Below are 16,319 nucleotides of genomic sequence, written 5' to 3'. Positions count from 1 at the left end.
AAAAATTTTGTCAGCATAAAGGCCAAGCTCTGTATAAGAGAAACCTGGTGTGACCATGGCCTAAAAATGGGTGTTTTTTTCTGTCATGTAGCGGAGCTAAGGTTAAATAGTGCTCTGTCTCACCCGGGCATTCAGGGACTCTGCTCCTGCCTCCTCATTGCCCCACCACCCCTGGACATTGTCTTAATACAGCTGGAATAAGACTACAGGGACACCCATGTTCTGGCTTATACATAGAGTGGGAGCGAGTCCAAGGCTGCTTTTTCCTTTCGCACATATCATGATTTGATGAGAAATGTGGTGATGTGAATTCACCTAGCAACAAGGAAGGATGAGAAATGCAGACTCTGGCTGCCATGTTCCCAGCCACTACTCATATTCCAATAGAAGAAAGAGAGCTCCTGTTTAATGGGCCAAACACAAATTTTCACCCCCTTTATTTCTTCTGGTCTTCTAACAGAATTTTCTCTTTCCACGGTTCATATAATATTCAGTTACATTTTCCTACACTTTCTTCACGGTATATTTTCCCCTCCCTTCGCCACCCCTCTTCCTGTTCTCCAGACAGTGAGTGAATGTGTATTGTGCTTCTGCTTTGTGCTAATAAACAGGGCATAAGTTTTGAGGATATTATGGCCATAAAAACTAAGGGCTCTCCTCTTTCAAAGTTTATAATCCAGTGGGTGCGAAAAACATTAAATCAGCAGTGCTAGGAGGGGATTCATGGATGCTGGGGGCCCGTAAGACCATTTTCATAATAATCTTAAGGTGCTGTTTGCCTTTCCTGTTGTGTTATTTACTCTAATGGTAGCAAAATAATAGTGGGTCAAACTGCTGAATCAGTCATTATATTCGCCACTACTATGAACTTGTGCTAAAAATATATTGAGGTTATAAACATTATTTTCATTAAATCTTGACCATTAAGTTCATACTTCTTTAACATTCTGTGTGACCAAATGGGAAGGCCATTCAAACTATTTCTGCATATGCCAAAGCCTGTTCTTTGTTTGAGGAAGAGCAGTTGTGTGATTGTTTGAGCTCTGAATTGAATTAGTTGCTCTCTTCCTGGAATACCATTCCATTTTCATTTGAAAGAATGACTGATAGACAAATTATGGTTAATCCGACTTGGGGATTTGGCAGCTTTAGTGGGTTGTCACTTCAAGGAAAACAGCTAATAGTATTTGTTGCCAGTAAGAAAACTTGAGCTTGCAAGCACAAAAAAAAAAAAAAAAAATTGAAATTGAAATTTAAAAACCTTGTCCATATCACTGGGAACTTGGTGTCATCTCAAGACCTAAAGCTGTTTCTGAAACAGTTACAGATAATATTAAAAAGACAAACATAAGTAATTGTTTATATTGAAAATGTTGCATTCACTTCTCCATACCTCCATGAACTAATTTCTGAATCAGACATGGGTAGAAGATCCATTCCAAGTACATAATAGACCAGTGGATTTTAAACTGCCAGAGTATGAAAAGTTCAAAAAAAAGCATTATAACCAAGTTTAAGATGCTCATTTCAAATTTTGGTATAGAATCAAGACTATCCATAATTATCTGCAAATGCTATTAAAATGCTCTTTCATTTTCTAACTATTATTCTCTGAAAATGGATTTTCTTCATTCAACCACAGTAATATATTGTACCATATTAAATTCAGGTGTAGATATGAGAATCCAACTTTTTTTTTTTTGTCTTTTGTCTTTTTTTAGGGCTGTGTCCATGGCATGTGGAGGTTCCCAGGCTAGAGGTCAAATAGGAGCTGTAGCTGCTGGCCTACACCATAGCACAGCAAGTGGGGTCTGAGCCACATCTGTGACCTGCACCACAGCTCATGGCAATGCCAGATCCTTAACCCACTGAGCAAGGGCAGGGATTGAACCTGCATTGTCATAGATACTGCTTGAGTTCGTTAACCACTGAGCCACGAAGGGAACTCCTGAATCCAGCTTTCTTTTAATAAGCTATTTGCAGAAATGTAAAACAAGATTACTTGATTCACTCTTGGGAAAGGGGAGATGGACATATAAATATTTCATAAAAATAATGTTTTTTATAGCTCATCAGCAGCTTAATGATTATAATTTTTCTGATCTCTATTCAAGGAAAAAAAAAGAAGATGACCTTTCTCTACCTGACTGTTTCTCAGTCTCAGGCTTGCATCACAGTCACTTGGAGAGGTTGTTAAAACACAGATCACAACCCCACTCACAGAGTTTGAGTCAATAAGTTCTGGGTAGGACCTGAGAATGCACATTTCCTAAGCGTTGCTTATACTGCTGGTTCTTAGATCATACTTTGAGAACCACTATTCTAGCAGTTTCTTTGGACATATTGTACAAATCTATTTGAGCTGCCATATGAGGGGAAAAAAAAAAAAAAGAAATGAGTAGTACAGGTGTGGAGGTAATGGCTGGAATTGTCTGTAGTTGCCAGAAATTTTGGGACTTAATTAAAAAGTAAGCAGAAAAACATGCCAGGAACTATTCAGGAACTGGAAGCTTTAGCTTTACCCTACTTTCAAGTTAATAGTTTATGCTACCCCAGTTTCATCGTTGCTGGCAGAAGACATAAGAATCCTGATTCAGAGACAAAAATGGCCTTATTACAGCAATTCCAGTTGTCAGAGTCTCAGCCTTTATGGCAATTTACCAAGCCTCAGCTGCCTATGGGCAAGATGAAGAGAGCCACAGCTGCACAAGTGATGGGCTATGTTGCAGTAGAGGAGCCCTGAATTTAGGGATCCCCAATATTTTTTTTTTCAAAATGTTAAGTATGCCTATCTGAACTTTGCTCTGGAGGATATGTTATCTTTATTATGCTGGACAGCAGACAGACCTGCTGTTTGTTCCAGAGAGAGGCCTTATGTCTGTCTTCCAAAACTTTTCTTTATATAAATATCCCTGAAAAGAAGGCTGAGGACAAAGGCAGTCAGTGCCTCTGCTCACGTATGTTCAGAAACGTGAGAGACCCCCACAGAGGATTGCAGGGCAACATAGGAAAAGATGAGCATTTGTATATGTTAATTATTTACTGGTCCTTAATAGTAGACAGGTGAGCAAAAACATGAGAACAGTTAGACTTGAGTTTTAGACACTGCAATATATGGCTCCCTGATAAAGGAAAACCTTTCCCCACTGTGTGGTTCTAAATTATTTTTGTAAATGTGTGTAACTGTCATTGGAAGCAAAGTTCCTTGTGCTTTATAGTTCTTCTATGAACTATAAAACGAAACAAAACAATGTTATAAAATAATGTATAGAACATTTAAAAAGTAAATATTAGTCAGACAAATAATGATGTGTTAGTCACAATAATTGTACTTACAGTATTACTTTTTTGGATTAAGCCCTACTTCTTCTACTGTGGGCTACATAATGACTAATTTTTCCATGTCTTTTCTCTTTCTAAACTTCTCTAACTTTCTTGTGTAAAGCATGCAGTATTTATCATTTGACCTTTACTTGCTGCGAAGGCCTCATTAACCTCCCTCGTTTTTTCCTTATTAGCTAAAGATAAAGTAATGCTGTTTGGCACAGGGTTAGCCCAAAACTCTTTTCTGGTCCGCATGACAGGAAGCAGACTCATAACTGACTTTCATAGCTTGGAAGTCAAGTTAAACTGTCTCCAGTTCTGACTAGTGTGATATGTTTTCTCCTTTTCCCAGGTCAATTCTGATTTATGCTTGTGCCACCTTTAACTTTCAACAGTGTCCCACTTTGGATGGTGAGTTGCACAAGTCTCCCGAAGTATGACTACATCTAAAGGTTCAAGGGGTGCTATCAGAGTTCTCATCTTGGCTTTCTCTCAGTGCTGCTTCTTTCTGTTGTGGCCTCATCCTTTAATGATATTTTCTGTGATGTGATGGTGGAAGACAGCTTATCTGGGCCAGATTTCACATTAGCCTTTCGGTGCTATGATTTTTTTTTTCCTTTGGTGACGTTTACATAAAAGACCAGGGAAAATCTCTGACACTTAGATCTCATTGCTTTCTTGGAGGAGAAAAAAATTACTGCATACAAAGGGATTATTTTCTAAGTTTTCAACATATGTATATTGTATATAAATATATTTGCACATAATAATTTGTAAAATATTTTATTGATGGTCTGTGTAAGATCTGTAAGCACAGGGAATTTTGCTTCCAAACACAACTCGCCTGTTGGAAACACATGGCTCTTTCTTTGGGTGAGGGATTGAGTGATTGACAGCCAGACCAGATAGAGTGATGGATGGATAGGTTCCCAAGCAAGGCTCGGCATTGGGCACTAGCTCAAGTATCTTAGGCAATTATAAACACAAACGCAAATATAGACCTTGAAATTGTATTGCTCAGTTCAGTCAGAAAGAGGCATTCATCAGGTGACTCAGAATTTCTTAAATTATTCTTAATATACAAATAAAAACACTGAATTAAAAATTCTTGCAGAAAACTTAAAGACACCCCCCCCCCCCCAGCCCCAAGAATATACTTGGAGCCTCCAGTCCTCTTGCCTTCCTCACCTTCACCTCGTGAGTCTGTAGACTTGTAGAAACATTGATCTTTTGGTTCAGTTAGCTACTTACATATTCTTACTGGTCTCTTGGACTGGGATGCCAGGAAAAAGCTTCCTGTGCTGCCCACAATTCTCCTTTTTTGGTTAAGTTCAAAGCTTCTTACAGCTAAGTAATGATTTCTAGATTATTACCTATGTTGGAAAATTAGAATTAAAAACAAAGTCTTCTCCCAACCTAAAAATCATCTTCACAAACGTACTAGATAAAGAAAATTTTTATTGAATGGATTGCATGATAGGCAGTCCATTAAAAGATTGCCGAGACAGAAATGTATCTCACCCACTTACATAGCCAAGCCAGTACAAACTAATACATACATATTTCAAGACAAACAACTGGTCCCTAAGTGAGAAGCTTTACAACACCTTATATCATACATAGTTCATCCTAACTTTACCTGGTAACAGAGGTGCCCATATTTTTTACCTAATTGGCCTTATCCAGAAGAGAAACAGACTTCTCTTATCTTTATGACAAGAGGTAGTTTTGCATCTTGGAGCAAAGCACCCACTCAACTTAGACCCCCTACCCACCTGCAGAAGCTGGGAGAAAGGAGTGCTATCTCCCTGTAAGGTGATGTTTACCTTACAAAGAGGTGGTCCCCAGGTCCTTGAGAAAGACATTCTTGGTACATAAAACTGATCAAAAAGGCCTGTTGAGTTTTCAAAAGGATAAACAGTTGTCCCTTGGTATCCACAGGGGATTGGTTCTAGGACCTGCCACAGATTCAGCCAATTGGGGACAGTGTAGTATTGTAATGAATTTATTGAAAAAAAAATCCACATATAATAGTAGATCCATGCAATTCAAACCAGGTTGTTCGAGGGCCAATTGTGTATATGTTTCCAAGAGAGGAGAATGTACTTACACTTAAAATTTTTCTAAAGTCAATGCCCTAAGAAAAACAAAGGGAGGGACATTTTCCTTTACTTTCAACAGGGATAATTAAGCCTCTTGTTTTCAATTTATCTTTGCCCTTGCATCCTCTCTTTGCTTCTATTTTAAAAGAAAGGACTTTGATCTTTTTAATCTTACAGTGGCATTATGATAAACAGAAGGGACTTAAATTCACTTGTACATTTGGTTTTATTCCAGTTTAAACTAAATTGTAATTTAGTCTTATTCGGTTTAAAATTAATCCTACATAAACTTTGGGATTTTTTAAAAGTAGAGTAATGGTGTCAGAAATTCAGCATAAGATAACTGACTAAATCACCATTTTAATAACTATACAGCCTCTGATGTTGGGCAGCTTATAACCCTAAAACCAGTAAATAAATGATATATACATGAACCTAAGCAGAGAGTTGGATGAAGCATATTCTTGAAAACCATAAATGGTTGTTTTTCTTTTTTTTTTTTTTTGAGATCAGAGGCATTTCCTTTTTTTGTTTTAAACCTCACCACAGTTAAAATTCCAGATTTCCTAGACCACCCCTCAACAAAAGTCAGGAGTAGGCACTATTTGCTTATCATTTTTATTGTGATAAATTATGTAATTCTATTCAAGGTCTTAGGATCTTGCCAGGGGTTACTTAGATGTTGATTTGTTTTTAGTTTTTCCCCTCCCTCCTCCCTCTCCTTGTCAGAACTTTATTTGTTTTCCTTTCTTGGGTCCTGTTTATGAGCAGCCTGATGCCTATGACCTGAGCTGCAGGTGAGTCCCCATCAGGGTTACTGTGGTGATGCTCCTTTGCCTTCCTCCATCTGTGTGGTGTTACCACCAGATGCTCAACTCCACTTCACACACTGGCTGGGCTTCGTGTTTGCTCTCCGAGATGCAGTTTTCCACCCACCACTTCCTCCTGGCCTGGGAGATCCTGGCAGTATCTCTTTGGATCCTGGCCCTCTGTGGCAACATGGCACCCATTCTTGCTGTTAAGGAGTTGGGTTCTCTCTTCCCATACCCCCAGGTTTTGCTTATTTCACAGCAACCAGCTTGTGGACTGTTATCTTACAGGCTACCTGGTCTCCTTGACCAGCTCATCTTCGTGACTGCTGTGTTCACACACCCTGGGGTTATTACATATTCCCTGTTTCTTCCTGAAAGAAGGGTGCTCCCAACTCTTTTTTTTTTTTTTTTATCTCATTTTGGGATTGAACTGAAAGGCAATAGCTGCCTAGCTGAGTACTGCTGGGAAAATTTACCCTTTTCTCCTGCCTTGACTACCTCTGAGAGTGTTTGTTTGTTTGTTTTTACAGTATTGCTTCCTGCCAGTCTCTCAAACAAGACTGTGCTGACTGAGATTTGTAGCACTTCTCTTTCTTGTTCGCTATGTAGAAAGAATACTAGTGCTTAGATGTTGGAACTGTAACCATGCAGCATTTCTAATTTTCCTGTTAGGAGTCTGTCTTTGTGGAATTGAGATTTGGAAACTAATTACATGAATTGCTAAGCTTTAAAAGATTTTTTTTCTCAGTATTTCTGCCTCTAGGATATCTATCCCACAAAGACTACCTTGTAACTAGCCAAGAAATCCAACCAATAACGCTGCCATCCCCACTCTTTAATGTTAAACATATTTCAAGATTGTTTTGAACCTCGAGCTATTGTCTAGATGCTCCTTGCAGAGTAAGCTTAGTGTCGCATGTTAGCAATTACTATATGAGATATGAAGGGAATTAGAATGTAAGGATAATTAAGGACATTAGGAAAATTTACTTTTTCATCATTAAGATTTACAAATTCTTATCTGTGTACACATAGTTCAGCTTTAACCATCTTATTCTTTACCGTTGCTGATTTTCCCCTTGTACAGCTATGAAACCTGATGAGCTGGTGTCAGTGTGAGCCTTCTTTGAGCCTTCGGGTTATTTGACTAACAGAGTGAACCATGGGTGGCTGTTGATCGAGGCGCACTATGCTTGTGGAGTCGCTGCCCCTGTGTGTGTGGGTGTTGGTATCTAGAAAGTCCTGTCATCACAGTTGCTGAGTCAACTTGCAGTGCTCTAGAAATGCGGAAGGCCCCCTTGAAGATAGCCTGCCTGGAAACTGCCCAGGGTGTGTTACTTGGGCACACCTCCTTGAGTTAGAGAAATGTGTGAGCCATAATGCCTACGATTGTGCTTTTCATAGAGCCAAGTACACTGTCGTTGATTAATAAATAATGGGTTGTTTATCTTGGAGTTGTTTGTATTGGCAGATGCCCTGAAAGATTCAAAGGCTGTCTGTAAATGAAGAATGTCCTCATTGTTTATTCAGCTCCTGATTTTCTACTTAATATGCAGCTATCTTGGGAAAATTTCTTGAATATCAAATCACAAGTAAAATTGAAGCAGTTTTTCCCCCAGATTTTTAAATAGGCCGTTTAACTATGACTTATTCTCAGATGCTTCTGATGATTTGGATGTGTATGTGGCTGGAGGGGGAGGGGAAAAGGGAATGAGGCCCAGAAGGTTTCCATCTAACTGTAACTCCGGCACAGATAGCTTAAATAAATTCAGGTACATTTCTGGTGGACTGTGTGTCTAGCCTGAGTGAGCTGCTGAGCGTGCAAATAGAAACATATGCAGAGGGAGAGGCAGCAGGGATCAGAGGGGCAGTGGGTCAGGAAAGGCTGATGAAGGAGGTCGGTTTGATGGTTGGCACAGAATCACCAGTGGGGCATGCAGGAAGCAGAGCACATTACACTTTGGCAGAAGAAATAGTATGTTTGAAGATTTGTGGCGTCATCAGCAGTAGGTGTTCTTGGAACTGTAAGTTCAGTAACGCTGGAACATAAAGTAGCATAAAAATGGTCCTGGGAAAATGGGAATATGTGGTCCAGATAATGAAAATCTTGAGCCCTGTCTCTGAAACCGTAGTAATAGCTCCCTGAACTGTAGCCCCTGCCAGAGACAGCGAGAGCCAAATGAGAGACTTGTCAGACCTTCCTTGTTTTCTTTATATTTTATAAAGGGCTATATGATTAGTTATATTTTCTTCTTACGATGGTGTAATTCTAGAGTCTCCAATTGCGAGGAAACCTTGATGTGTAGAGAGTGAAGGAGGGTTTTGAGAATGGGTTTCTGACTCAGATGATGGGGATACAGAAGAACATAGGGGGAGGCATTTCTGTTCTGGGTACCATCACATCCCCATGCTAGCAAATCATGTTGGCTTTGGGGTGGTTGTTTTTAACAGTGATGGTTGACTATATAATTTAAGAGACAGAGCCATTTTAACAAAGCATTTTAAAATAATTTTCTTGTTTTTTTGGCACCACTGACCATCTACTTCACAAGAGGCAAAGGTTAAAAGTATGATAATTGGCCAATGACTTAAACATCTTCCAATAAGGAGCAGAACCTTGAATAAAATTAATTTATACTGCTTCAGTGTAAGTTATACAAGGATGATTTTTGTTTTATTTATTTATTTTTATGAAAAAAACAGCCCTCCCCTCTTCACTTTCTGAGGTCTTCCCTCCAAGAGTCCCCTGCTCTTTGAGCATCAGCTTTCCACTCTCAGCGGCAGGTTCTCCCTCTCCACTCTGATCTCATGCAGGCTCCAGCCCTCTTGTCTTGTTTTTATGGCTGCACCTGCGGCACATGGAGGTTCCCAGGCTAGGAGTCGGATTAGAGCTGTAGGTGCTGGTCTAACCCTAACTCTAACCCACAGCAACAGCAACTTGGGATCTGAATCTGTGACCTCCACCTCACAGCTCACAGCAATGCTGGAGCTTTAACCCACTGAGCAAGGCCAGGGATCTAACCCGAATCCTCATGGATCCTAGTCAGGTTCATTAACACTGAGCCATGATGGGAACTCCCAAGGACGATTTTTTTTTAATGCTTTCAAGAATACATACAAACAACAATGAAAGCTGTATTTTTCAGTAGAATGTAAGTATCAGTGATGCAATAAACAGATGGAACTTGTTTTTAAGAACTTTTCTATATGTCTGGAAATCAATAAAGATCATTTTGATATAAAAATTCATATGTAAGAGACAGAGTGTGCATGTGTGTGTGTGTGTGTGTGTGTGTTAGAAGTTGGATATGCATAAGGGATACATTAAATAAATCCCTTATTTTATTTCCCCCTTTTTTAGGTGCTGGTGAATCTGGGAAAAGTACAATTGTGAAACAAATGAAGTAAGTAGATTTAAAACCCTGAATTTGGTTTTTATGTTTATGTGTACCCTTCCATCAAAGGAAGTAAATGTTGCCTTTTTCATTTTGTCTCATTAGAATTATCCATGAAGCTGGTTATTCAGAAGAGGAATGTAAGCAGTACAAAGCAGTGGTCTACAGTAATACCATCCAGTCAATCATCGCTATCATTAGGGCCATGGGGAGGTTGAAGATAGACTTTGGTGACTCAGCTCGAGCGGTAAGTTACTAAAGTTGTTAGAGTGCATCCGATAAGTCTAAAAAGCAACAGCAACTTGCACGATAATACCATACTGTATAACATAGATTTACCATCTATCTCATGACCAAAAGGATAGTAATGAGTGAAGTAGGCCAGGAACTTTAGAATTGAGTGAACCAAGAATACACAGGTTCACATCATCTTCCCTTGAGAGCTAGACTATTTTCCTTATTCTTCAGATGGTTTTGACAACTCTATAACCACTGTGGTATTTTCTATATAACATGCGTATTGGGTACCTCTTTATCTCCATCACAATTTTTGGTAGTTACTACTGAATTTAGGGAACTATCTACATTAGCATTCTTCAAAATTTGTTTGTATGATTTGGAATGCTGAAATGATCTTATTATTTATATTCATGCCCAAACTAAAAAGCAGTCTATATAATAAAAACAGTATAAAAGTTTGCCTATTTTTAGAATCATAAAATCCTGGCTATTAGAAAATACCTTTCAGAATTTCAGATCTAGAGGGACAAGGAATTTAGGACACCAGCTAGTTCTGCCCCTTTATTTTAGCAGTAAGAGATTGGAATCCAGGAGATTACATGATATACAAAGGTTGCCACACAGTAGTAACCAAGGCTCTGTACCTGTGCTTCCTTATTTGGCCCAGTAGGTAACTTGTTGCTTTTTGGTTGGAAGTGGCCCCAGCCAGTCCATAGGATACCTCCTTCTTCTTCCTTCCTTAGCCCCAGTTTGCTCACTTAATCTGTTAATTTCAAGTTTTATTATTTGTGTATGATTTATTCTTCAGTGATTTTTTTTTTTTTTTTTTTTTTTTTTTGGCTATCCCTGCAGCATGTGGAAGCTCCCTGGGCCAGGGATCAAACCCTCACCACAGTTGTAACCAGAGGCACAGTAGAGTAGTGATGATACTGAGCTACTAGGGAACTCCCTGATTCTTTTTTTTTTTTTTAATAAATAATTGATACAAAACTTGATCTTCCCAGAAACCTTTAACTGAATCTTTAGATTAATTTTAAATATTTTTACAAATAAGTATATTATTATTTTTATTACAATTACCCCTTTTTATAGTTCTTTTTTATTTTACTGTGTTCTGTTTGTCTCTGTGCCATCTCCCTAATAATACTGTGAAGATTTTTTTGCTTAGAAACCATAACCTTTTCTTTTTGTTGTCTTAGCGTCTGCTAGTTTTATTTATTTATTTTTTTGGACATAGATGCTCAGTCTTTGCTTAATAGGAAAAAAGAAAGTAATGAAATCACCATTAGAGAAAATACATTTTAGAAGTGTGTAAAACAGACCTGGTTTACTTTTTATAGGTTACTACAAAATTTATAAGTTACTAGGCAATATGAAATTACTGAACTTTTATTTTTGAACAAAGATTTAAAAGCTTAGTGTAATGAATTAAATTTTTCAAATAGATCTCTAGATAATTTTTCATAATAATTCATAACATTCTTATAAATCATCTTCTGAAACAGGATTTGATGATATCCAATTTTTGACTTATCTGTTATCCATTCAGGCTGTGACTTATTCATTTGTCATGTATTCATCCAACAAATGCTTTTTGAGCTCTTAGAACTACTCTCAGACAAAGTAGAAAAAGAATTGAATAAGTTGTACTTTATGCATTCGAATTCATGTATTCAGTATTCTGCGTTCAGATCTTATGTGTGATTATTAGAGGTTTTATAGCCCCCATGGTAGGAGGTAATGAAGGGTCGTTGCAAGCAGCTTTCTATGAGGTCTTTTTATTTGCTTATTTTCTTTCAAGGAAAGTTGTCATTTTCTGTCCTTTAGGGGCAGATTTTTTTAACTTTTTTTTTTTTTTTCTTTTTTCTTTTTTTTCATGCTTTGGAATCTACATGTGGGTCTGCTCTGTGCATCTTTGTTTCACTGGTATTAGTTTCACCCATTGATTTTAGACTCTCTACCTATACCCTAGTAAGTGTTTTCTTCTTGCCTTGAGACTATCACTTTTGTTTGCCTTATCTCTCATAGTTCTGATTGGTCTCCTCTGTGTCTGGTATTGCCTTGCCTCTGTGCAAGCTTTAAAATGTTATGAGACTCTTGAAATTGTACCAAGAAATACAAAGATGAATTAAACATGGCCAAGACGGGAGGAAAGGACTTTGAGCTTGGTGTGGGAACATGTCTTAAGAGTTTTCTAGACAAAAAAAAAGGAAAGTGCATTCTAGAAAGAAAAAAGTATAGTCAAAGGCTTGAATATATTTCCATTACTAAAGTATCAATTCTCGGAAGTACTAGCCTTAAGTCGAAGGATAAACCAGATAGTTAAGTTTCATACATACCATAGATTTGTTTTCAGAAAAAAACAATTCAAATAATCTTTTCTAGCAGCTGTGCATCACTGTCTACTTTCCCAGAGTCTCATCAACTTAGATATATCATTTTAACTTTTAATATCTTAGTGAAAAATACTTTTTTTTCAGGTTCTATTTTTGTGATGTTCAATGAGGTTGAGATTCTCTTTGTCTTTGTAGCTCTTCGGTGGACGCCTCTTAATATTCTTTATGCAGTTCTGTTAAATTCCTTGTTCTTTTCACGTTGAGTCTCTTTGAATATTAGGGATATTAATTCTGTATTTTTTGCTTATGTTTTTATTCACCATATTTCTTTTACTTGTTTGAAATAGGATTTTTCTTGTTTCTTGTTGAACCTTATTTAATCAATTCTGATTTCTGTGTTTTGTGTCCTGTTAATAACATTCTTCAACTTAAAATTATTTTTAAATAATCATTTTTCTAGACTGTTTATAGAATTTTTTTTAGATTTATCTCTTTACTCATCTAGAAATGTTACTTGTGTCTCTTGCTAGGTGGAATATAAGTACATCTGATCATTTCTTGCCTTAAAGCCATTTATTAAATACTCATTTGAAAATGCTACCCTTAAGCACAAAATGGAGTGTGTTTCTGGACTCCATGTTTTTCCCTGATTGATAGATGCTTTTCTTCCCCAGCTGAGTCACTTATTAAATTACTTAACCTTTCTAAGTTTTTTTCATCATAATAAGATGCAAGTACTGGTTACCTCTACCTTATAGAATTGTGAGAAATAATGACAAGACTTTACCACATGCCATGGTCATAACAGATGCCCAATAAATGCTTGTTACTGCTATTGTTATATATAATGATTACTATTATTATTTTGTCAGATTCACATTATTTTAGTTTCTGTTGTTTCGTAGGATTTTGCTCTCTGTTCAATTAAGTGCACCCATCCCAGAGTTCTCTTTTAACAAAAATTTCAAGGCTATTAATGCATTTCTCTTCCAGATGAACTTGAGAGTCAACTTAATTCCCCATATCCCTGTTAAATAAAAAGCTTGTCAGTATCTTGATTGAAATTACATGTAATATGTGAGTTAATTCAGTGAGAATTGACTAAAAATTGTAAAATTTTAAGACACAGTGACTTATTTGCAGTGGTTTGCTTCATAGTTGGCAGTTAGCAGATTTGCAAAGCAGATTACACATTAGTTATTTAAAATGAGAGGAGGAGTTCCCGTCGTGGCGCAGTGGTTAACGAATCCGACTAGGAACCATGAGGTTGCGGGTTCGGTCCCTGCCCTTGCTCAGTGGGTTGACGATCCGGCGTTGCTGTGAGCTGTGGTGTAGGTTGCAGACGCGGCTCGGATCCCGCGTTGCTGTGGCTCTGGCGTAGGCCGGTGGCTACAGCTCCGATTGGACCCCTAGCCTGGGAACCTCCATATGCCGCGGGAGCGGCCCAAGAAATGGCAAAAAGACAAAAAAAAAAAAAAAAAAAAAAAAAAAATAAAATGAGAGGAAACAAAATTGTTTTCAAAGCTGGCATAGAGCAGTCAAATTTTGTACCTAATATCCTTTCTCAACTCTCTCATAATGAGCTTAGTCAATCTGTGGATGACAATAACTTGATAAATTATATTATTTTGTTTTTAATAATGTGCAGTTAGGGAAGCATTATCCAGGAGCCTATCAACATGTCTTAGGTGCTGCATCACTTAGAGCTGTGCTGCTCAGAGTGTGGTCCAGGTGCACGAGCATGTGCACAGGTGAACACAGAAGTCGGAGTGAATGGTTAGCCAAACTTACAGCCATTGACAGAGTGACTAATACATTAACTCTGATAGCTCACAAACTTTATTGATATTCTATTTCACTTAAATGCTATTTTTCCAGTACGATTAGCTTTGAAATAGATGGGAAACAAAAGAAAATAAAATGCAAGATTGGTCCTTTTATCCTTGAAAACTTGAGAAGCAATGCTTGGAATGAGTTTGGCAGTGAGGAATGGAAAACTTTGGCTTTTCTCTTCCTCTAATTTTGTAACTTACTTCTTTAGTTAGTTAAAAGGTCTGTCTGCCAAATTTGTAGATTGCTTTTGAGAAAGGCTGTATTAGTTTACCTTCTGAGCAGCAGCATCTTTTCTTAGTGCTTTGGGTAGCTAAAATTTAGAAGTCTTATATTTTTCAAATATTGACTAACTTACTAGTAAGTCTTGTTTCAATTTAATTTTCATTTTTTATTTTTTAATGTAAATATCAGTTTTCCATATCTTTATTGACTCTCTTTTTCTATGTTAGTGGCTGCTTTTATCCTTTATTCATTTACTGAAGGGAGTCTTGGTGTTTTGACTATCTGTTTGCTTGTTTGTATATACATATATGTTAAACATTTGTCCACAAATGGAAATGTTCTCTCACATTTGGCTTATTCCTTTAATCTTAGGTTTTCATTTTTAAAATCTTCTCTGATTATTTCTTCCATTAAGTTTACATTTAGAAAATTTTCTCTGAACCAAAGATTCACCAGATATTCATGCCATTTTAAAAGTTTTTTGGGGAACTGAATTTTAGCATTGTTTCTATGTTTGTCCTTTAATCCCTCAAACTCATTTTGTTGTATGCATGGCATTATTTTTTTTTCCTCTTCAAATGGTTATCTAATTATTCATAAGTGTTTTTTGGATAATCATATTCTTTCCTACTGATTTTTCTTGCCACCTTTATATTCTGTAAGTTCAGATTTGGGCCTTTTTTCCCTTATTGGTTTGCATTAGTACGAGAGTGTCCTACCTATTGTAGATTTTTAATATCTGATCATTTCAGCCTTCCTTCTCCAGTATGCATTTTCAAAATGTTTCCAGTTATTTCTACTTGTTATTTCTCCATATGAATATTTGAATTATTTATAGTAGTGCTTTGTTTTATGTTTGAGAACTAAGATGAAGTAGTTATTTTGTTTTTGATTCTGAGAAATAACGATTTATATATGTGACAGTGATATTAACATTCATTTCAAATGTATTATGTGCCTCTAGCATAGTGTTTTTCTATTTCGCTCAATTCATGTATCATTTATTACATATTTCTCTGTGTCTTTTGACAACAGGTTATATTGTCCAAAGAATACTTAAATATTTATTTTATTAGTTTGAAAATTAAAAATATATACATTTATAAGATTCGTAAATATATACATACAGGTTATTTTGGGGCAACATTTATTGTAATTTCTTGACGTAATGAAGCTCATACTCACTGCAATTTAGTCAAAAATTGTGCTGTCTGCAATTTAGTTAAAATTAACTTAGATTATTTTATTTTTAGGCTTTCCCTCTCCTTTTAAGCAGTGTTAAGGAAAGAAGAAAAGTGACTTCCTATTTCCTGACCTCAGTTATTTTTTCTTTGGTGACATTTGTGTTTTTAGAGGTAAAAAAGTAGTTTTACATTTTGTGTCCCCCTCCCCCCCTTTTTTTCTTTTTTAAGGCCACACCGGCGGCACATGGAATTTCGCAGGCTAGGGCCAAATCAGAGCTACAGCTGTCAGCCTACGCCACAGCCACAGCAACATAGGATCTGAGGCACGTCTGTGACCTATATACCATTGTTCACGGCAATGCCAGATCCTTAACAAACTGAGCAAGGCCAGGAATTGAACCCGCATCCTCATGGATACTAGTTGGGTTCGTTTCTGCTGAGCCACATTGGGAGCTCCAAGAATTTGTATTTCTTCAAGCATTTCTTTAATATTTGGGATTGACCCCAGGAGCCACGTAGAGGTAGCTTCAGTAAAGTTTTCAAGATTTCCTTACAAGCACATTAACTTTGGTAAAAGCATTATAGCTATCTTAAATTTATAGAAATGATTGTATGCTGTAGAAATGTGGTAGATTAAATACATGAGTAATTCTCATTATATGTGGTGTTCAGTATTGTTGGCTAATGTTATTAATGAAATAACTGCACTGAACCTTTGAAACAAAGGATTTCTATATTTATTCCTCTAGCCGAAAATTAAGAGGTGTCACCCTTTAACACTCCTTTATCATATTATTTAGCCACTATGGTAGAAGGGCTTTCTGATGTTTTCTATTTAAACTCTTAATCTCATTCATAAATTCTGTCCGCT

General features: G+C 37.0%; 1 protein-coding gene across 1 annotated transcript in view; it reads left to right on the top strand.

The window, feature by feature from the left end:
- GNAI1 (G protein subunit alpha i1) overlaps positions 1–16,319 on the top strand; it is a gene marked incomplete at its 3' end in the record, with an annotated part of 86,861 nt that overhangs the window by 41,810 nt on the left and 28,732 nt on the right. The window contains 2 exon segments of the mRNA NM_001123115.2: positions 9,600–9,642; positions 9,739–9,880. Coding sequence (NP_001116587.2) covers positions 9,600–9,642; positions 9,739–9,880 — 185 coding nt within the window.

This window comes from Sus scrofa, chromosome 9 (assembly GCF_054392235.1).
Source record: "Sus scrofa isolate SSC_HxYL_T2T_F1_AM1 chromosome 9, Sscrofa_HxYL_maternal_Yorkshire_Landrace_v2.0, whole genome shotgun sequence".
NCBI lineage: Eukaryota > Metazoa > Chordata > Mammalia > Artiodactyla > Suidae > Sus > Sus scrofa.
This window is presented reverse-complemented; position numbering and strand designations above follow the sequence as displayed.